The 23,483-nt window shown below is 43.3% G+C and overlaps 1 protein-coding gene across 1 annotated transcript in view; it reads right to left on the reverse strand.

Moving 5' to 3' along the window:
- Positions 1–5,474: 5,474 nt before the first annotated feature.
- The window catches only part of WRNIP1 (WRN helicase interacting protein 1), a 144,783-nt gene continuing 126,774 nt past the window's right edge, over positions 5,475–23,483 (reverse strand). The window contains 3 exon segments of the mRNA XM_040431986.1: positions 5,475–5,925; positions 7,999–8,078; positions 16,499–16,654. Of these exon segments, the coding sequence (XP_040287920.1) occupies positions 5,665–5,925; positions 7,999–8,078; positions 16,499–16,654 (497 nt within the window). The 3' untranslated portion in view covers positions 5,475–5,664.

Here is a 23,483-nt window from a genome sequence, read left to right on the forward strand (position 1 = left end):
CAAAACTGACTGAACTTGCTTGCAAAATGGTGCGAGTTTCACTGAACGCATCTGGACCTAATCCGTCACCCTCGTGTGAAAGAGGCCTAAGGCCATTTTTACACGAGCGTGACGTATTGGCTCCGGATGGGTTCAGTGAAACTCGCACCATTTTGCAAGCAAGTTCAGTCAGTTTTGTCTGCGATTACGTTCAGTTTTTTCCATGGGGGTGCAATGTGTTTTGATGCGTTTTTCATGCGCGTGATAAAAAACTGAAGGTTTACAAACAACATCTCTTAGCAACCATCAGTGAAAAACGCATTGCATCCGGGAGCAAGTGCAGATGCAATGCGTTTTTCAGTGAAACCCCATTCACTTTTATAGGGGCAGGGCTGCGTGAAAAATGCAGAACTGATGCGTGAAAAAAACAAAACAAAAAAACGCTTATGTACACAGACCCATCGAAATGAATGGGTCACGTTCACGTCACGCATTGCACCCGCTCGGAAAACTCGCTCATGTGATAAGGGCCTTACAGTCTTCATATACACCCTGTACAGAATTATTAGGCAAATGAGTATTTTGACCACATCATCCTCTTTATGCATGTTGTCTTACTCCAAGCTGTATAGGCTCGAAAGCCTACTACCAATTAAGCATATTAGGTGATGTGCATCTCTGTAATGAGAAGGGGTGTGGTCTAATGACATCAACACCCTATATCAGGTGTGCATAATTATTAGGCAACTTCCTTTCCTTTGGCAAAATGGGTCAAAAGAAGGACTTGACAGGCTCAGAAAAGTCAAAAATAGTGAGATATCTTGCAGAGGGATGCAGCACTCTTAAAATTGCAAAGCTTCTGAAGCGTGATCATCGAACAATCAAGCGTTTCATTCAAAATAGTCAACAGGGTCGCAAGAAGCGTGTGGAAAAACCAAGGCGCAAAATAACTGCCCATGAACTGAGAAAAGTCAAGCGTGCAGCTGCCAAGATGCCACTTGCCACCAGTTTGGCCATATTTCAGAGCTGCAACATCACTGGAGTGCCCAAAAGCACAAGGTGTGCAATACTCAGAGACATGGCCAAGGTAAGAAAGGCTGAAAGACGACCACCACTGAACAAGACACACAAGCTGAAACGTCAAGACTGGGCCAAGAAATATCTCAAGACTGATTTTTCTAAGGTTTTATGGACTGATGAAATGAGAGTGAGTCTTGATGGGCCAGATGGATGGATTGGTAAAGGGCAGAGAGCTCCAGTCCGACTCAGACGCCAGCAAGGTGGAGGTGGAGTACTGGTTTGGGCTGGCATCATCAAAGATGAGCTTGTGGGGCCTTTTCGGGTTGAGGATGGAGTCAAGCTCAACTCCCAGTCCTACTGCCAGTTTCTGGAAGACACCTTCTTCAAGCAGTGGTACAGGAAGAAGTCTGCATCCTTCAAGAAAAACATGATTTTCATGCAGGACAATGCTCCATCACACGCGTCCAAGTACTCCACAGCGTGGCTGGCAAGAAAGGGTATAAAAGAAGAAAATCTAATGACATGGCCTCCTTGTTCACCTGATCTGAACCCCATTGAGAACCTGTGGTCCATCATCAAATGTGAGATTTACAAGGAGGGAAAACAGTACACCTCTCTGAACAGTGTCTGGGAGGCTGTGGTTGCTGCTGCACGCAATGTTGATGGTGAACAGATCAAAACACTGACAGAATCCATGGATGGCAGGCTTTTGAGTGTCCTTGCAAAGAAAGGTGGCTATATTGGTCACTGATTTGTTTTTGTTTTGTTTTTGAATGTCAGAAATGTATATTTGTGAATGTTGAGATGTTATATTGGTTTCACTGGTAAAAATAAATAATTCAAATGGGTATATATTTGTTTTTTGTTAAGTTGCCTAATAATTATGCACAGTAATAGTCACCTGCACACACAGATATCCCCCTAAAATAGCTAAAACTAAAAACAAACTAAAAACTACTTCCAAAAATATTCAGCTTTGATATTAATGAGTTTTTTGGGTTCATTGAGAACATGGTTGTTGTTCAATAATAAAATTAATCCTCAAAAATACAACTTGCCTAATAATTCTGCACTCCCTGTACTTAAATATATTTTTATTTTATTATTCATATTATCAGTATATATATATATATATATACACACACACACACACACGGCTCAAAGAAATAAAGGGCACACAAAAATAACACATCCTAGATCTGAATTAATCATTCTTCTGAAATACTTTGTTCTTTACATAGTTGAATGTGCTGACAACAAAATCACACAAAAATTTAAAAATGGAAATCAAATTTTTTAACCCATGGAGGTCTGGATTTGGAGTCACACTCAAAATTAAAGTGGAAAAACACACTACAGGCTGATCCAACTTTGATGTAATGTCCTTAAAACAAGTCAAAATGAGGCTCAGTAGTGTGTGTGGCCTCCACGTGCCTGTATGACCTCCCTACAACGCCTGTGCATGCTCCTGATGAGGTGGCGGACGGTCTCCTGATGGATCTCCTCCCAGACCTGGACTAAAGCATCTGCCAACTCCTGGACAGTCTGTGGTGCAACGTGACGTTGGTGGATAGAGCGAGACATGATGTCCCAGATGTGCTCAATTGGATTCAGGTCTGGGGAACGGCCGGGCCAGTCCATAGCATCAATGCCTTCGTCTTGCAGGAACTGCTGACACACTCCAGCCACATGAGGTCTAGCATTGTCTTGCATTAGGAGGAACCCAGGGCCAACCGCACCAGCATATGGTCTCACAAGGGGTCTGAGGATCTCATCTCGGTACCTAATGGCAGTCAAGCTACCTCTGGCGAGCACATGGAGGGCTGTGCGGCCCTCCAAAGAAATGCGACCCCACACCATTACTGACCCAATGCCAAACCGGTCATGCTGGAGGATGTTGCAGGCAGCAGAACGTTCTCCACGGCGTCTCCAGACTCTGTCACGTCTGTCACATGTGCTCAGTGTGAACCTGCTTTCATCTGTGAAGAGCACAGGGCGCCAGTGGCGAATTTGCCAATCTTGGTGTTCTCTGGCAAATGCCAAACGTCCTGCACGGTGTTGGGCTGTAAGCACAACCCCCACCTGTGGACGTCGGGCCCTCATATCACCCTCATGGTGTCTGTTTCTGACCGTTTGAGCAGACACATGCACATTTGTGGCCTGCTTGAGGTCATTTTGCAGGGCTCTGGCAGTGCTCCTCCTGTTCCTCCTTGCACTAAGGTGGAGGTATCGGTCCTGCTGCTGCGTTGTTGCCCTCCTACGGCCTCCTCCACGTCTCCTGATGTACTGGCCTGTCTCCTGGTAGCGCCTCCATGCTCTGGACACTACGCTGACAGACACAGCAAACCTTCTTTCCACAGCTCGCATTGATGTGCCATCCTGGATAAGCTGCACTACCTGAGTCACTTGTGTGGGTTGTAGACTCCGTCTCATGCTACCACTAGAGTGAAAGCACCGCCAGCATTCAAAAGTGACCAAAACATCAGCCAGGAAGCATAGGAACTGAGAAGTGGTCTGTGGTCACCACCTGCAGAACCACTCCTTTATTGGGGGTGTCTTGCTAATTGCCTATAATTGCCACCTGTTGTCTATCCCATTTGCACAACAGCATGTGAAATTGATTGTCACTCAGTGTTGCTTCCTAAGTGGACAGTTTGATTTCACAGAAGTGTGATTGACTTGGAGTTGCATTGTGTTGTTTAAGTGTTCCCTTTATTTTTTTGAGCAGTATATATATATATATATATATATATATATATATATATATATATATAGCCCAGTATCCACCTGAAGATGCGCAGCAAACATCTGATATTACATAAATTTCCATAAAGGCATAAAATACATAAAACATACCGACTAGGGAAATATATGCAGATTACAGAATTTTTCTCATAAATGTTGATTAACTAGTTTTATAATAAATGCTTTAAAGGGCATCTGTCGGCAGACTTGTACCTATGAAACTGGCTGACCTGTTACATGTGAACTTGGCAGCTGAAGCATCCATGTTTGTCCCATGTTCATATTTGCCTGCATTGCTGAGAAAAATGAAGTTTTAATATATACAAATGTGCCTCTAGGAGCAACAAGGGGGCGCAGCCGTTACACCCAGAGGCTCAGCTCTCTCTGCAACTGCCACACCCTCTACACTTTGATTGGCAGGGATAGGTGTGATGACAGGGTCATTTGCTAATGAAAAAGTTCTCAGCAATGCAGGTACAAATCTGTTGACAGATGCCATTTGAAGATGTTATCTGGGATTTTTAGCACTGAAGGCTAAGTCATCAATAATAAATCAGTGGAGGTCCAACATCTGGCTGTTTGAAAGGTCCCATTTTTTGCCTACTACACATAGCTCTGTACTTGTAGTGACACTCACTAGAGTACCATGTCCCCTTCAAACAGCTGAAGGGGTGCCACTGATTTAATACTGGTGGCTTATCCTAAAGATACCCATACAAATTAGTCTAAAGTTGATCAAAAAGGACAAATTCAACCAAAACAATCATTCAAGTGAGATTTAACAATGGACATTTTTTTTTAGTCAACACAATCTTTCACCAGATGATCATTCGGTCAATAGTCATTTAACCATCAACTTACTTTTAATGTGCATGTCTACCTAAAGAGGTTGTGCAGTGCCGTGATATTGATGATCTATCCTCAGAATAGGTCACCAATATCAGACTGGCGAGGGTGTCGGACCCACAGCTGTTTAAAGAGGTTGTGGCACTCGTGTTAGCACTGCGTCCTCTTCAGTGTTCCCCTGCACGAAGTCTGGCTTGTAGTAGCGTGCACGTAATTACACCTTCTCTTGTTCACTGTAACGGGAGAGGAAAGGGTAATTACACTGTACCAGAGCAACAATCTAGACAATGTGCAGGTAAACACTAAGAGGACACAGAGCTCACAGGAGCGCCGCTGCCTCTTCAAAACAGCTGATCGGATGTACGATTCCAGCCAATCTGATATTGATGACCTATCCTGAGGATAGGTAATCAATATCATGGTAATCTGGGAATTATGGAACAAGCTAGGCTGTTTCTACAATCAGTGTTACAGAAAAAGTGTAAGGCCAGCACACTCTGTTTCTGTAATCCCGGCCACCTCCTTTAAAGGGGTTATCCTACGACTAATGTAAAAAATTAAAATTAGGCATCACATAGAAGATATGACAATCTCTTTCTAACAAAGCTAGAACCAGCCCTGTACCTCACATGGATCCAGAGATCTCCACATTCATTGCTCTGCTAGATTTATATCAAGCTGGCAGCTGAAGGGGAGTGTATTATCTGCTGCAGCTAAAGGGGCGTGTCTCAGCTCTCCCTATCAGAGCTCAGAAGGCAGTTGAGGGGTGAAACTGAGCATGTGTGGCCTTCTCAGTGAGCAGGTCAAACAAATAAGAAAAAAACAAAAACAGCAGGTGGCGCTATACAGATACATTATATTGAATAACTCAGCGGCTATGCAAAATTTTTAATTACATGCAAATATAAAAGTATTCTGATTCAGGTGCTGGTTTGAAAACTGTAGAATTATTTTTTTTGTGGGACAACCCCTTTAAGTTCCAGATAACCACTTAAACTATATTCTGTTTCTCAGTTAGGAACACAAAAAAAAACATATGTTTATAAAAATAAATATAGTATAAACAGATCTCTTTCAAAGAAATCTAACGCCTTTCACTTCTGGAGGCAGATAATCTTGATTGACTGGTTCACTGTACATGGGATTATATTTGTATCCTTTTCCATAACCCAAATTCTTCATTAGCTTTGTTGGTGCATTCCGCAAATGGAGGGGGACTGGTGGTAAAGGCCCCTTATAGTTCTTTAAGTGCGCCTTTACCTTGCTGTATGCACCGTAGGCTGCAACTGATTTTGGGGCACGGGCCAAATACATGACACACTGAGCCAGTATTACCTGTAAATTGAACATACAGAAGAATTCATTACAAGTTAGCTACTCAGTAGAGGAAAAAATTCTACTATATACTAAATAAAACAATAATTGTACCTAGTTTTAAATGAAATCCCAAATGCTGCAGTACTTAATATAAGCTTTAACTTTCTCATGCAGTTGTTTTGCAAAGTCCTCCTGAGCTCCAGCAGAACACATTCCTGCTGTACACTCCTGCAGCAGACATAACCTTGTGCTGTCTCCTAGGCATCAGGGAATCCGATGGGTTACTATTGAATACAGATGCCTAGTAGACGGGGCAGAAGGCTGTCTGCAGCTGGAGCTTTTCAGTTAGCTATAGGATTGTGCACGCAGTGGTGTATATGCTGCTAGAGCAGTAGGAGGACTATTAGTGAACTACATTTCAAAGTTAAACGCTATGAAATACTTTGGAGGCAGTTTTATAAATTATTGCATTCTATTCATTTTGGAAAAAAATATATTTTGCAATTAGTGTTTATTAAACAAAGTTCTGGCGCTTTTGCGAAACAGGAGTTACATTTCAGTCTATTTGCAGACTCACTTTCTGTTTACTCCGATGACAGCTGATGAATAGCTCTTCTCTGATCTATTGACCTGATAAAACACCCATTTAAGCTATATTCTCATCAGTTTGAAAACGATTTAGCTACAATGAGTTGTTCATGAGGTCAGGAGATCAGAGCTGTACATGAGCCATCATCTGACAGGACGCAGAGTAAAGTGACTGTCTGCAAATACACTGAAATTTTACCAGTGTATCACAAAAACTGCAGAATATTTTTTAATACAGCAACCTATAGCAAAAATGATTTTTAGCCCAAAATGAGTAAAATGCATTTTTACCTTTAGCCTTTATATCTTGGAATTAATCTTCATTTATTAATGTAGGTAAATGTCCCTAAGGATAAATGAGAAACCAGGACCCACATGCAGGAATCTAGTTTGTAGGACCACATTCTTAAAGGGTGTTTCTAGGACTGACTTGCTTTTTAAATTTCACCCTCATCCTGCCGACCTGTAAAGAGAAGAATAGTTACCTTCCCCCCCCCCCCCCCCCCCCTGCTTGGTTTCTGTGCTGTGGGTCCACCAATGTCTACACTGCGCTTTGGTCCCTGCCTGTAAACTTCAGGTATGGGCGGGTTCACCTGTGCCGCCACTCCCCTCAGCTGTGACATGTCCCCAATTGGGACATGACGCAGTAATGACGTGCTGCTTGGGGACACGTCACCGCTGAGGTCAGTCACTGGCTACAGCAACGCACATTACCCCGTCCATGCCTGAAGTAGCGTAGTGAAGGGGAGAATGAGAAATGTTAAAAATAAGCCAATCCTGGCATATTCATTTAATCTTTATATTAAAAGCTTTTAAGCCTCTCACAGCTAGCAGACTGCATGGAATGAGCTGCTCTTTGCATTGGACTTCTTCTCTAGCTACGACTCCAATGCATGCGCACACAGGGTTTTCTTAAAGGTGTCCCACTGGCAGACTAAATCATCACAGGAGAATTGTGAAATACTGACATGGCAATCAGTGAATGTATAATTATGCTTGCAAGCCTCTCCATAACAAGCTGCCTTGCTTGTATTAAAGGGAAGCATAGTACCTATTTATACATACTAACTATAGTACAAAGGGTAGTAGACACCATGACATGCACTTTTACTGCAGTAGTATTATTTAATCCATATTACGTCAATGTTAGATTGTAAACACATTTGAAAAATGCTTGAATTCACGCCAGACAAGTGTCTAGAGCTCCCAGAAGTGTCATTGAGCATCACCAAGCTATCAGAACATGAACAAATGTAAAACCACAGTCCTATTCGGGTTATACTTTACATAGTTGCACTTTTGGAGGAGATTTCAATCATGAGCTCTGATCTTGCTGTATGCAGAACATCAAAACTATTGTCACATTTGTTTTCTTAGCTCTAAAATTAAATGTCTGTCCCTGCAGAGAAATTAAAAGCACATTTTGTCCCTTGACATTACTCAAGCACTTGTAGCTGCTGATAATGGAGAAAGCTCTTGATAAGCAAAGGGAAACTGCCTTACATCACATTCCGGCATTCCGATAAAATGGCAGGCTTGATAGGCGGATACTGCCTGAGGTAATGCCAGAGGATCCGCTAGTCCTGGGGAAAAAACAAGAAGTTACACAACTAAAAAAGTGATTCCGGCTTTCATTGTACAGTTACACATTTTATCACTTTCCTATATATACACTGCTCAAAAAAATAAAGGGAACACAAAAATAACACATCCTAGATCTGAATTAATTAAATATTCTTCTGAAATACTTTGTTCTTTACATAGTTGAATGTGCTGACAACAAAATCACACCAAAAAAAAATATGGAGGTCTGGATTTTTTAACCCATGGAGGTCTGGATTTGGAGTCACCCTCAAAATTAAAGTGGAAAAACACACTATAGGCTGATCCAACTTTGATGTAATGTCCTTAAAACAAGTCAAAATGAGGCTCGGTAGTGTGTGTGGCCTCCACGTGCCTGTATGACCTCCCTACAACGCCTGTGCATGCTCCTGATGAGGTGGCGGACGATCTCCTGAGGGATCTCCTCCCAGACCTGGACCAAAGCATCTGCCAACTCCTGGACAGTCTGTGGTGCAACGTGACGTTGGTGGATAGAGCGAGACATGATGTCCCAGATGTGCTCAATTGGATTCAGGTCTGGGGAATGGGCGGGCCAGTCCATAGCATCAATGCCTTCGTCTTGCAGGAACTGCTGACACACTCCAGCCACATGAGGTCTAGCATTGTCTTGCATTAGGAGGAACCCAGGGCCAACCGCACCAGCATATGGTCTCACAAGGGGTATGAGGATCTCATCTCGCTACCTAATGGCAGTCAGGCTACCTCTGGCAAACACATGGAGGGCTGTGCGGCCCTCCAAAGAAATGCCACCCCACACCATTACTGACCCAATGCCAAAACGGTCATGCTGGAGGATGTTGCAGGCAGCAGAACGTTCTCCACCGCGTCTCCAGACTCTGTCACGTCTGTCACATGTGCTCAGTGTGAACCTGCTTTCATCTGTGAAGAGCACAGGGCGCCAGTGGCGAATTTGACAATCTTGGTGTTTTCTGGCAAATGCCAAACGTCCTGCACGGTGTTGGGCTGTAAGCACAACCCCCACCTGTGGACGTCGGACCCTCATATCACCCTCATGGAGTCTGTTTCTGACTGTTTGAGCAGACACATGCACATTTGTGGCCTGCTGGAGGTCATTTTGCAGGGGTCTGGCAGTGCTCCTCCTGTTCCTCCTTGCACAAAGGCGGAGGTAGCGGTCCTGCTGCTGGGTTGTTGCCCTCCTACGGCCTCCTCCACATCTCCTGATGTACTGGCCTGTCTCCTGGTAGCGCCTCCATGCTCTGGACACTACGCTGACAGACACAGCAAACCTTCTTGCCACAGCTCGCATTGATGTGCCATCCTGGATAAGCTGCACTACCTGAGCCACTTGTGTGGGTTGTAGACTCCGTCTCATGCTACCACTAGAGTGAAAGCACCACCAGCATTCAAAAGTGACCAAAACATCAGCCAGGAAGCATAGGAACTGAGAAGTGGTCTGTGGTCACCACCTGCAGAACCACTCCTTTATTGGGGGTGTCTTGCTAATTGCCTATAATTTCCACCTGTTGTCTATCCCATTTGCACAACAGCATGTGAAATTGATTGTCACTCAGTGTTGCTTCCTAAGTGGACAGTTTGATTTCACAGAAGTGTGATTGACTTGGAGTTACATTGTGTTGTTTAAGTGTTCCCTTTATTTTGTTGAGCAGTGTATATATATATATATATATATATATATATATATATATATATATATATATCTTAGGGGTGCATATATCGGCCGAAAATGCACCTAATCCACTTCGGCCGATATTGTTACATATCGGCCGAAAATATGGGGTGTGGGATTTGTCACCCACCATCTGCGGGCGGGCGGTTTACTTTGTCACTGCATCTTTATTTTACCTTACAATCGTGACGCTCCAGTAACTAACAACCCTGCAGGCAGAGCGGAGGCCGGCGTAACGTCACTTACTCACGTGACGCGCCTGCTCCGCCTCCTTCATTCATAAAGTGGGCGGAGCAGGTGCGTCACGTGAGTAAGTGACGTTACGCCGCCCTCCGCTCTGCCTGCAGAGTTGTTACTGGAGCGTCACGATTGTAAGGTAAAATAAAGATGCAGTGAGTGATTAGTCTGCTGTGAGCAGCAGGGCCGGGGCTGTTATGGGGAGGGGGATCGGTCTATGGCACTGCTATGGGGAGGGGGGGATCTGTGCACTGTTATGGGGAAAGGGATCTGTGCACTGTTATGGGGAAAGGAATCTGTGCACTGTTATGGGGAAAGGGATCTGTGCACTGTTATGGGGAAAGGGATCTGTGCACTGTTATGGGGAAAGGGATCTGTGCACTGTTATGGGGAAAGGGATCTGTGCACTGTTATGGGGAAAGGGATCTGTGCACTGTTATGCCCATAACAGTGCACATATCCCCTTTCCATAACAGTGCACAGATCCCCCTCTCCATAACAGCGCCACCCACAGATCCCCCTCTCCATAACAGCGCCACCCACAGATCCCCCTCTCCATAACAGCGCCACCCACAGATCCCCCTCTCCATAACAGCGCCACCCACAGATCCCCCTCTCCATAACAGCGCCACCCACAGATCCCCCTCTCCATAACAGCGCCACCCACAGATCCCCCTCTCCATAACAGCGCCACCCACAGATCCCCCTCTCCATAACAGCGCCACCCACAGATCCCCCTCTCCATAACAGCACCACCCACAGATCTCCCTCTCCATAACAGCGCCACCCACAGATGAATTTCATTCATGAAAAAGAATTATTAATAAAATCATTAAAAAAAAAGAAGTATTTTAAAAGTATTTGGGCAAAAAGGCAGTTTCGGTTTCCGGTCAAGGGCATCCTGAATTTTCGGTTTCGGACCAGAATTTTCATTTCGGTGCACCCCTAATATATATATATATATATATATATATATATATATACACACACACACACACACACATACTTTGTGTTTCAATTTCTCTCTGTTTTTAAGAGCTGTGACTTCTGTCAATGAATGAAAATTTCCTTGTTTACACTGAAAGATTCAAAACCTGTAAAGCCTTAGTCCCAGCTACAGTGGGGGAAATAATTATTTGACCCCTCACTGATTTTGTAAGTTTGTCCAATGACAAAGAAATGAAAAGTCTCAGAACAGTATCATTTCAATGGTAGGTTTATTGTAACAGTGGCAGATAGCACATCAAAAGGAAAATCGAAAAAATAACTTTAAATAAAAGATAGCAACTGATTTGCATTTCATTGAGTGAAATAAGTATTTGAACCCTCTAACAAAAAAAGACTTAATACTTGGTGGAAAAACCCTTGTTTGCAAGCACAGAGGTCAAACGTTTCTTGTAATTGATGACCAAGTTTGCGCACATTTTAGGAGGAATGTTGGTCCACTCCTCTTTGCAGATCATCTCTAAATCCCTAAGGTTTCGAGGCTGTCTCTGTGCAACTCTGAGCTTGAGCTCCCTCCATAGGTTTTCGATTGGATTAAGGTCCGGAGACTGACTAGGCCACTCCATGACCTTAATGTGCTTCTTCTTGAGCCACTCCTTTGTTGCCTTTGCTGTATGTTTTGGGTCATTGTCGTGCTGGAACACCCATCCACGACCCATTTTCAGTTTCCTGGCAGAGGGAAGGAGGTTGTCGCTCAGGATTTCACGATACATGGCTCCGTCCATTTTCCCGTTTATGCGAATAAGTTGTCCTGTGCCCTTAGCAGAAAAACACCCCCAAAGCAAAATGTTTCCACCCCCATGCTTGACGGTGGGGACGGTGTTTTGGGGGTCATAGGCAGCATTTTTCTTCCTCCAAACACAGCGAGTTGAGTTAATGCCAAAGAGCTCTATTTTGGTCTCATCAGACCACAGCACCTTCTCCCAGTCACTCTCTGAATCATTCAGGTGTTCATTGGCAAACTTCAGACGGGCCTGCACATGTGCCTTCCTGAGCAGGGGGACCTTGCGAGCCCTGCAGGATTTTAATCCATTGCGGTGTAATGTGTCTCCAATGGTTTTCTTGGTGACTGTGGTCCCTGCTAATTTGAGGTCATTAACTAACTCCTCCCGTGTAGTTCTAGGATGCTTTTTCACCTTTCTCAGAACCATTGACACCACACGAGGTGAGATCTTGCGTGGAGCCCCAGAGCGAGGTCGATTGATGGTCATTTTGTGCTCCTTCCATTTTCGAACAATCGCACCAACAGTTGTCACCTTCTCTCCCAGCTTCTTGCTAATGGTTTTGTAGCCCATTCCAGCCTTGTGCAGGTCTACAATTTTGTCTCTGACATCCTTGGACAGCTCTTTGGTCTTTCCCATGTTGGAGAGTTTGGAGTCTGCTTGATTGATTGATTCTGTGGACAGGTGTCTTTTATACAGGTGACTAGTTAAGACAGGTGTCCTTAATGAGGGTGACTAATTGAGTAGAAGTGTCTAACCACTCTTAATGGTTGGTAGGGGTTCAAATACTTATTTCACTCAATAAAATGCAAATCAGTTGCTATCTTTTATTTAAAGTTATTTTTTCGATTTTCCTTTTGATGTGCTATCTGCCACTGTTACAATAAACCTACCATTGAAATGATACTGTTCTGAGACTTTTCATTTCTTTGTCATTGGACAAACTTACAAAATCAGTGAGGGGTCAAATAATTATTTCCCCCACTGTATATGGGTCGCAGCAGTCACAACTGCCCAGGCCCATAACAGATAATAGTCATCAAGTCAACATCATTGCGCCGCCTGAGTAGGGCAGTGTACAGCTCCGCACACAAGTCTGCATCGCAGTCAGCCGCATGGAGGTAAGTATTTTAGTTTATTGTTTTTTATTTGGCACCATGCTGTTGGGCCACTGTGTGGGGGTGGGGCTTTATGGGGGCATCTACTGAGGCCACTAAATATGGGGCATTTTGTACTGGCACACAGAAGGGGGCATGTTCTTGTACTGGCACATATTATTGGGGGGGGCATTTGTTGTACTGGCACACAAAAGGGGGTATTTTTTGTACTGGCAACATTGTAAGGGAGTGTTTTTGTACTGGCACACATTATAAGTGTGTATTGTTGAACTGGCACACATTATAAGGGTGTATTTTTGAACTGGCGCACATTATAAGGGTGTATTTTTGAACTGGCACACATTATAAGGGTGTATTTTTGAACTGGCACACATTATAAGGGTGTATTTTTGTACTGGCATTCATAATAATTATTACTACTGGGGACTATGTGGAACAGTGGGGGCATTATTACATTCTAATGTTCTGGCAGATAATTATTACTACTGGAGGGACTTTGGATAGCAACATTACTGTGGGGGGCACTCTGGCAAAGTATCAGCTGAACCCTTGCACCAGGACCCTTGAGCCTTTAGCTACGCCCCTGAAAGTCCTGCTCGGAGATGAGGAGGTGGATACAACCGTATCCAGTCTACGTGATCACCTTTTAGCTACTAGGAAAGAAAGTTATCATTTAGGCCCCATGAAGACAATCGCATCCATTCTGCAGTCCACAAATCCAGGATCCACAAAATATGAATGCAGTCCCTGTACTGTCTACATATTATTTGTGGACCTATTGTTTTCAATGGGTCTGTGGTCTGCATTTTGCAGACATATGGATGTGGAAAGCACACAGATGGATCCTTGTACTTTCCGCATCCGTATGTCATTATACTTGCCCACAAAATGGGGAATGTGAAGCCATTGAAGTCAATGGGTCCACCAAAAATATGGGTGCAGTACGAAGTGCATCCATATTTTGTGATTCCGTAATTTATGGTCCACAAAACAGATATGGTTGTGTGCATGTAGCCTGACTGAGAGCAATTGGATAATATTTGTGTTTCAGCTCTTTAAGGCTATTCCCACATCTGTGGCAGGCATTCCAGTATTCTGTTCTGGCATATCTGGCACAACTGGTGGACACTGCAGCTGCTTGGATTCCATTCACTACAAGGGGGTGCACAGGGTTTCCAGCATGAATGGCTGCATTATCTCTTAAACAAACAAATTGCTGCATGCATTCATGCTGGAAACCTAGTGGACCCCATTATAGCGATGGGACCCTTTGGTGTCCAGATGCAATTCCGGTATTTTGCTCCTCTGCCGGAACAGAATAGTGGAATGCCTGCCACAGATGTGTACCTAGCTTTACTCTTTCGCTGCCAAGGCTTTTTGACCATTTTGCACCTCTGGAGGCTGGGACAATTTTTACAATTTGGACATGTGTAAATAAGACTACTATTAATTATAATATAAAAAAGTAAAATAAAAAAAATCATACTAACCCCCTGTGGCGAAACCAACCTCGTCACTGGGTTTTGGAGGGGCCTGGCTATTAGCCTCTTGCCCCAGGATTATGGGCCCTCTCATCAGCCAGGCCTCATTTGTTCACAAAGGACTTGGACCAACTTGAACCCTGGTCTAATTTGTGCCATTTTGGGATGTTAAATGTCTATGTGTATTGAAAAGGGTGGGACATTATATACGCTGAGTAGGGAGGTCTGTTCCATTGTCTCTCTGTGTGTACTGGCGATGTCCTTTGTCCTGAGAGATAATTGAATTACTTCTCGGTTGTCTCCAGGACAGAGGATATTGTGTATTCGCCTGCCTGTGATGATTGCATCAACCCAGTGTGAGGTAATTCTATCGCGGGCAGAGGGGAGGATTTTGTGTGGGAGTGTCTGAGTGTATTGTACGTGGTTATTGGCTGTTTTTACAAAACCCTGTGGGTGGTAACCTTGTTGGAAGATGTGTATAAAATGCTTGTGTGCTCAAATAAAGAGAGTTCCTGCTTTTATACCTTCATGAAGTCTTGGCTCATGTTTGGGGGATGGAATAACTACACTCTTGGGGATTGCTATATCACAATACTCCCCTGAGTTTAAGCTCTTGTAAGAGCTTGTTCATGGTTCCTGCTCTCTGGATGTAGGAGAGGTTCACCCACTGGAACCTGGAGCCTTGTCGTAGGTCCAGGGTGGGTAGGAGACGGCGAGACCTCAACCAAGCTTCGGCGGTTCGTGGGGTCTGCAGCGCTGACGGTGTCAAGTGGAGTGCTTGGAGTCCTCTGGAAGCACTAGGAGCATCTATCGACGGAGGTACCCGGTCGGGGTGCTAGGCGTTCCGTTACACCCCCATTCAAGCAATTCAGTGTACCTTTCCTTAAAAATTTATTGCATTAAAATTGATATTGGTGGTTACAATTATAACCCAAACAGAAAGATATATGCACCACAACACCTAAAAATAAAAGTTCATTCTGTTCAGAGTTGATACATGTCACTTTGGCCTAAATTTACATGCGCATATATACATAAAATCACTGAACAGCCTATAAAATACAGGGATTGCACAATGCACCTAAAAAAATCTATATATTTCTTAGAAGTCTGATTGAAATTGCCTTGATGCACTGTTGACAGCCATGTCCACCTTCATGTACATCAACAAAAACACTGAAACCGAGGCCATTCAATACTGGGCCGTCATACACAAATGTGTTACAAATACAGTATATGCTGCGCACTGCAAACAGCTGCTATGTTAGCAAAATCTACATTTTCTGAGAACATACCGCATACATTATATAAAAATATAACCCAATACTTAATACACACAACCACCTTCAAGCAACTTTGCAGCAAACAGTATTTATACCCAAAAATTGCATGCAAATTAACCCTTAGGATACAAGGTTTCCTAAGCCATAACTTTTTTTTTTTCTTTCTTTCAAATAGCTGTATGTATGTGGCTTATTTTTTGCGGGACAAGTTATACTTTCTAATGCCATGTTTGCCCATCGCCGTACATGTATGATGCCGGTAGCGAACAGGTTAAAATTTAAGACTAAAATGCATAACATAGCAGAGTCCTTACGCATTACAAATTTTTTTGCGACTGCTCTATCGCAGTCGCAGTATGTCACATGGTGACACCACTGAAATAATTATATGAAATGTCGCATTATAGCTATACCCTTTTGTGTCGCACAACTTTTCTGTGGCTTGATGTAGTGCATAGTCGTACCATTATATACATTGGGGAAGAATTATTATCCACCTATGTGGTGTTTCTATGCTACCCTTGCCACTCCCAAAAATGGCAGGGTGTGGACAGGGCCATTTATCATAATTTACACCGGTCTTCTGGGTTGACTGGAGTGTAATCTCTGATAGCAATGAGCTATGATTTCAACCTAGGCACATGGACTGCCATAGCATGTGCTTAATTTATGACAATGGAGTGTGCCTTAACATAAATTACGTGCATCCTCCAGGGCCGCAGGGGGATATCAAGACCAGCGTACAAATGCCGGTCTTGATAAATGACCCCCTTTGAGAAGTTCTGTGCAGAGAAACAAAACAGCAGAACTTGTTCCATGAAACAAAAAAACAAACATTTACTTACACAGTCACACAGATAGAAAATACCAACACATAAAAAATTACCTATGTCTTCACTTGCGAATCTTACAAGGCGCCTAGCCACATAAAGTGGGTCCTCTCCACCTTCGAGCATTCGGCCAAGCCAATACAGGGAAGCATTCTGATCTGATCCACGCATTGACTTGTGAAGAGCAGATATACAGTTGTAGTGCTCTTCTCCTTTAATGTAAAAAGTTAAGCACATGTTAATAAAAGTCAAACTAACTAAACTAATATACACTGTATATTTCATGTAGAAAAACAACAGTATAATGACAATAGAGAGGCTATGGTCACACGCTGCATTTACTATTTAAATGGTTCCCTTAGCTCAAAATGTGATGCTCAAATACACATAATCTAAGGTACAGGTGAAACTCGAAAAATTAGAATATCGTGCAAAGATCATTTATTTAAAGGGTGAAACTAACATATGAGATAGACTCATTACATGCAAAGCGAGATATTTCAAGCCTTTATTTGGTATAATTTGGATGATTATGACTTAGAGGTTATGAAACCCCAAAGTCACAATCTCAGGTACCCTTTGCTCAGGGGGTATGGATTAATTAGCTGACTAGAGTGTGACACTTTGAGCCTAGAATATTGAACCTTTTCACAATATTAAAATTTTAAGTTGCATTAATGCAATTCCTTTTAAGTTGCATTAATGAAATAAATGAACTTTTGCGCGATATTCAAATTTTTTGAGTTTCACCTGTATATAAACCGTGATATTTCAATAGTAATATTAACAGACAAGATGAGAAAGACAGGCAATGATCAGGAATGAAAGTTCATTCCCAATGATTGCCTGCTCACTAGCTGCATTTCCATGCAGCAGTGACGTGGACATATCCGGCTGAACAATCATTTGTCCCCATTCAGTATACTAGATTGTCAGCAGCACATCCCTGAATATTAGGTGCTGCATGGGAGCTCTGAGGCGCTTTACATGGGCCAGTTATCGGAAACAAGTCTTTATGGTAATGTTAGTTCTCAATAATTGTCCCAATCCTTGGTCCCCAACTACAATCTCTGTAAATAGCATTAATCAATACCTGCAGAAGTGTCAGTGAGCAGGTATAGAACACAGACCACAGTGTATAACATGTTTTTTAATAGCTGATCTGTACTGTTATTTACTAAGAGGTGAATATTCCTGGTATGCCGTATCCATTTATATAGAATATGAACGGCATATCTTATTCCTCACTATACCGGTATTCTGCTTTGCTACACGAACAGTGTTGCAACACTTTTCCATCCTTTCTTAATCTGGGCTAATGCTAGAACTTGTGCTTGAGGATATGATACCCCTGTACTGCTTCCTTTCTTAGGGGACACATGAACCTCGATGAATGAGTGTTCAGATCTTCTACACATACAGCTGCATTGCCGAGAGACGACTAATAAACAGAACACAAGATACCAAATAGCTCCTGGATGGATGGTGCTTTTAATAAATGTTATTTTATACTGTATAAACTAATGTACTAAGTCAAGAAACTAAAACATCACCTGTTGAAGAGGAGGCTGTGCTCGTACGAGTGCTACAACTGCGTGCACAGCCTCAAAAATCTGCGACTTTTCCCCACTCACGCTACTTTTACGAGGGGGTGTGGCGTAGGTGGGGAAGAGGGCCGGCCGGCCTCATCTACCAATTTCTAAGTCAGTTTATGGCGTGGAAAATGGTCTTAAACTACGCCAGCAAGGGAGCTGTCGCACGGCCAGCGGAATCAGGTGCCAATGCCAAAACTTTGGCGCATCTGCCGCCAGCACAAGGGTATTAAGCCAAAGGCAGGGGCTCCATAGGAACTAATATGCGGCAGCCTCTTTTCATACAGGAGGACACAGGCTGCTGCTTTGGTAACGAACATTATTCCCGGGTGCCTGCTGTTTAAAACCCGGCAGCTATGACGTTGGCTCTACTCATGACATTGAGGTTAGGTTTTTGCAGAGAGAGCAGATCCTCTAGATGTAATGGCAACGCCCCCATTGCTCCTAAAGGCTCATTTCCATATATTAAAACATATTTTTTCTCAGCTATACAGGCACATATGAACTTGGGACTAACACATATGCCTTCAGCTGCCAAGCAAACATGTAACAGGTCAGCCAGTTTCCTATGCTAGAAATCTGCTGACAGATGCCCTTTAAAAGTACTTTTTCTCCAGAATGAAGGTATTACATTCAGCTGAGCTAGCCCTATAAGGCAGTTTGCCTGGTTTAACGGTGAATTTCCTGGTGACAGATTTCCTTTCATATGCATTTTAAATGCAGATTTATACAGTATATGGTCAGTTTAGAGTCGAAGCGTGTTAGGCTACTTTCACTCTAGCGTCATAGGGTCTCAATACCGGAAAGAAACGCTTCCGTTTTGTCCCCATTCATTGTCAATGGGGACAAAACGTAACTGAACAGAACGCTCCAAAATGCGTTCCGTTCTCATACCGGAGAGCAAACCGCAGCATGCAAGACTGATCCCCTGTGACCCACAATGCAAGTCAATGGGGATGGATCCGAAAACGGATCTGTCCCCCATTGACTTTCAATGAAGTTCATGACGGATCCGTCTTGGGTATCTTACAGATAATACAACCGGATCTGTTCATAACAGATGCAGATGGTTGTATTATCAGGTACGAAAGCGTTTTTGCTGAACCCTGCCGAATCCAGTAGAAACGCTAGTGTCTTGGTAGCTCCCTGCAGTGAAGCCCAAATCCCAGTATAGTGGTTAAAGGGTGAATACAAGGGACTACCAGGATAACGCCCAAAGTCAAATCTGTTGGTTGACACAGTGGTTCCATTCCCACTGTCATAACAAGTACATTATAAAGGCTGTAATGCTAGAAGAAACAGTATAACTTTGGTTGCTACACAACAATATCTTATTCTCCCCAGGCTGGGTCTCATAGGCACACTGTCAGTGTATTACTGACACACAACGTATTGAAATGTATTGTAGAGGGGAACAGACCCCCAAAAGTTGAAGTTCCACATGGGGATAAATATAAAAACTAAAATGTTACAATAAGCATTTTTCATAATAAAAAAAAAAATATATAAAAAAAGTCCCTTTCCCATAATAAAGGACATAAAATTGAAAAACATAGAAAAAATACAGAAAAACAGCCATATTAGGTATCGCCGCATCCGTAACAGTATCAATAATATCACATGATCCACTCTCTCAGGTGAACTCCATCGAAGAAAACTAAATAAAAACTGTGCAATCAAAACGTTGTATGTAGCCCAAAAATGGCATCAAATCGTCACCTCATCCCGCAAAAAATTAGCCCCTACATAATCACCCGAAAAATAAAAAAAATATATGGCTTTCAGAAAATGGCAACATAAAAACAAGGGTGCACATTTATTAAGACCTGCGTTTTAGACGCCGGTCTTAATAAGCCCTATAGCTGGTGGAGGCTCGCTGAAGTTTCGTAGAGGTGTCGGCCTCTACATAACTTCAGCGGATCCACCGCCACTTCTAAATGTAAGACATCTTCCTTAGGCCTCATGCACACGACCGTTGTGTGCATCCGCGTCCGTTCCGTCATTTTTCACAGTTTAGCGGAGGTCCCATTAATTTCTATGGAGCTGTGAAAAAAAACTGATAGTCCTCAGTTTTTTCTCCGCGTCCGTGATCCGTGATTACAGTCCGTCAAAAAAATATAACCTGTCCTATTCTTGTCAGTGGAAAACGGAGGACGGACCCATTCAAGTCAATGGGTCTGTAAAAAAAAAAACGGATGCACAACTGGTATGTCATCCGTGTCCGCTTTTTTCTACAAGACCTTGGTGCAATAAAATTACACTTTTCATTAACCTTCCTTTTTTTTCCCCTGTCAGACAAAAAAAAAAAGAAAGACACAAGGAAACACAACTAAAGCAAAATCGGACACGGACCACTGAAGCCATATCACTGACAGTGAAAAAACACTGTCGTGTGCATGAGGCCTTACTGTCTTAGATTTAGACCATTTTCTACATGTAAAACATGCGTAGAAAACGGTAAATGAGACAGACCTGCCAGTCTTGTCCCACCCACGTCAGGCCCACTTTTTTAAACATGGCGTGAGCAGGGAGAAGTCACAGATTGCGGCGCAAATAAGCAAGAAATATGCCTAATTTAGGTGTATTAGCCTGTAGGAGCAAAATGAGCATTGCCGTTATACCTAGAGGCTCCACTCTCTCTGCAACTGCACTTTAATTGACAGGGCCTGGCATGATCATATTTACAGTGCTTGGCCCTGTCAGTTTCAGAGAGAGCAGAGCCTTTAGGTGTAAAGGCAACACCCCCGTTGCTCCTAGAGGCTAATTTCTCAGTAATGCAGGCACATATGATCATAGGACCCACACAGGTGTCTTCAGCTGTCAAGCGCACATGCAACAGGTCAGCCAGTTTCATAGGCACAAATCTGAGGCCCTTTAAAGCATACCTGAGTTTTCAAAAAAAGTTTACATAAGGCTGTACTTCTTTGTACAATTATAACTGTGAAGGGAAAGTTACTGTATGTCTGGCCTTCCCTAAAGTCTCTTTCATCTATATTATTTCTTGTTTCAGCAGCACAGCTAGATGAATTTCTCTCATAAACAGAGGGTGTCTCCCTTCTTTTGAATGTGCCAGTACTGTGGGGGACCTCACTTCCCACTATGTTTGTTTTCTTCTAGAGAGCTCAGAAAACTGATGAGGGATAAATCACACAGAAAAGCAGGAGGCTCCTGTGAATTCAGAAGCAGTTCTTTTATCAGGCTCAGGATCTCAGCTAGCTCCGACATACCCCCACTTTCGCTCAGCCGTCTTCTTCTTTTTTTCAGGTGGATGTAGCTGTGATTTAGAAATTTGCTAGTTACACCATTCTATATTAAATGAAAGGAAACTGTGTGAAAGTACAGTGACCTTTTAAGCTATTTAAAGGGGTTGTCCGGGATTGGGGACATTGTTGTAAGGGTACAACAAGCACATAAATATTACATACATTCCTGTCCTACCTTTGCCAGAGTTTTCTGATGCCCTGTATTTCTTTCATAAATTCTCAGCCGGAAGTTCAGATTTTCAAAGATTCAGTGACGTACCGACTCCTTACTGGTGTGCTAAGCCTCTTCCTTCCGCTTAGCAAGAGGCCCGGTGACGTCACCAGCACACAGGATCGTTCTGCAGCTAGCAAGGAGGTTGTCAGTAGGAGGGAAATGTCGGAGCTAAACCACGCCCCTCTGTGACATCACCGGGCACAGAGGGCGTTAGTCTGGGAGGAAGGAGGCAGTATTGGAGGAGGGAACTCGCCTCACTAAGGAACGCCCCCCTCTGCCGATGATGTCACCGGCCATAGAGGAGTGTTATTAGGAGTAGAAGGAGGCTCTATTGGAGGCAGCAAGCTATGCTATTTAGCATAGTGCACAACTCCCATGGTCAGTTGCAATGAATGGGATGTGCTACAGCTCCCTGCCACTATTGTCTTTTATGCGATGCTAGCAGAGAGCAGATACATGGAAGCAGGGAGGGATTCAGTTTGTAGGCTTAGAAAAAGGTGGTTTTAGGGGAGGAATACTGATGAGGAGTATGAGTGGCAGGAGGCGGAATACTGATTAGGGGGAGTGGTAAGGCTTGTAAGATCCAGCTTCAGAGTCAAGCAGCCTTGTGGGACCCATAAGGCAGTGTGGCCGGAAATGACATAGCACAGGAGCTGCTATGTAAACAATACTGACAGCAGTATTAGAGACTCATAGGAGCAAAGAGGATGAAAAAAAAATACACAGAGCATCAGAATGACTTTACTGCGTAATATCAAGGTGATTATTAACGTTTTTAAAAATTACTTTGATCCCGGACAACCCCTTTAACTGAAATGCAAAACAGTAGTCTGCTTCATATAGATAAATACAGTAGAGATAAAAAGACGACAACAATTTTTATCATACATTCTCACTGAGGACACTGGTATGTCTTCATTATCATGGTAAGTTTAACAATACACAGGTTCTGTGGGCTTACATTCAAGTTTTCAGCTTCCAGATTAACACTGCAACAATACACCCAGGCAGCCGCGCAAGTTGTGCCAATGTGATAGGCGTCGTGTAGTCTATTCTCTGGCAATGTTGATCTTTTCTAGAGTGAAAAAGTCTCTTGGAATGGCTTACTACTGTACAAAATGGAATGTACATTCACTGGCTTACTTAAGTAAAGCCTCCAATGCTCAAATTACCTAAGTGGGTCTTCTAAAAGTCACACAACAGAAATTTTGAAAATATGTCTTAAGCAGATTCACATGTCTGGATTCCAGTTGTATTACACGTCCATTTTACTTAAATGTGTCACAGTCTGACCATAGGTGTAACTGATGATGCTGTGAAAGCAGGGCAGTTAAAGGGGCCACCAAAGCAAAGGAGAGCACATGGTAAACATGTGGTGTGCTCTGCATTCACTTCTATGGGAGGTTCGAAAGGAGCCAAGTGAGTCCACTCAGCTATTTCCAGAACTGCCATAAAAGTGAATGGAGAGTGCATGGCGCAAGCGCACCCACATTTCCATTCACCTCTATGAATGTTCTGGAAATAGTCAGGTTTCTTTTTATTTTATTTTATTCTCTACGAACAGAACAGTGAGCAGGAGCAATGCAAGTATGAAGAGAGGCATTAGTCCCTTCGTTTAACCGCCTCCGGACCGACTAACGCAGGATTGCATTCCGGAGGCGGTCGATTCATTCCTCGTAGACGCGCCGATGCGTCATCTCGCGAGACGCGAGATTACGCTCATAGCCGGCCCGCGCATGCGCAGTGCGGGACGGCAAAAGTTAAAGGAGGAGTTCATCACAAGCCTGCCAGCCAATGATCATTGCTGGCAGGCTGGTGATTTTCAAAAAATCGAATCAGAAGCCATATAACACATTATATTTATAAATATAGTGTGTTAAATGGCTTCTGTGCTTTCTGTTGGGTCCTTTTCGTCGGTTGGTCCCAGCAGAGAGCACATATCACTGTAAGTACACAAGACACAACACATTCA

Source organism: Bufo bufo, chromosome 5, assembly GCF_905171765.1.
Source record: "Bufo bufo chromosome 5, aBufBuf1.1, whole genome shotgun sequence".
NCBI classification, from domain to species: domain Eukaryota; kingdom Metazoa; phylum Chordata; class Amphibia; order Anura; family Bufonidae; genus Bufo; species Bufo bufo.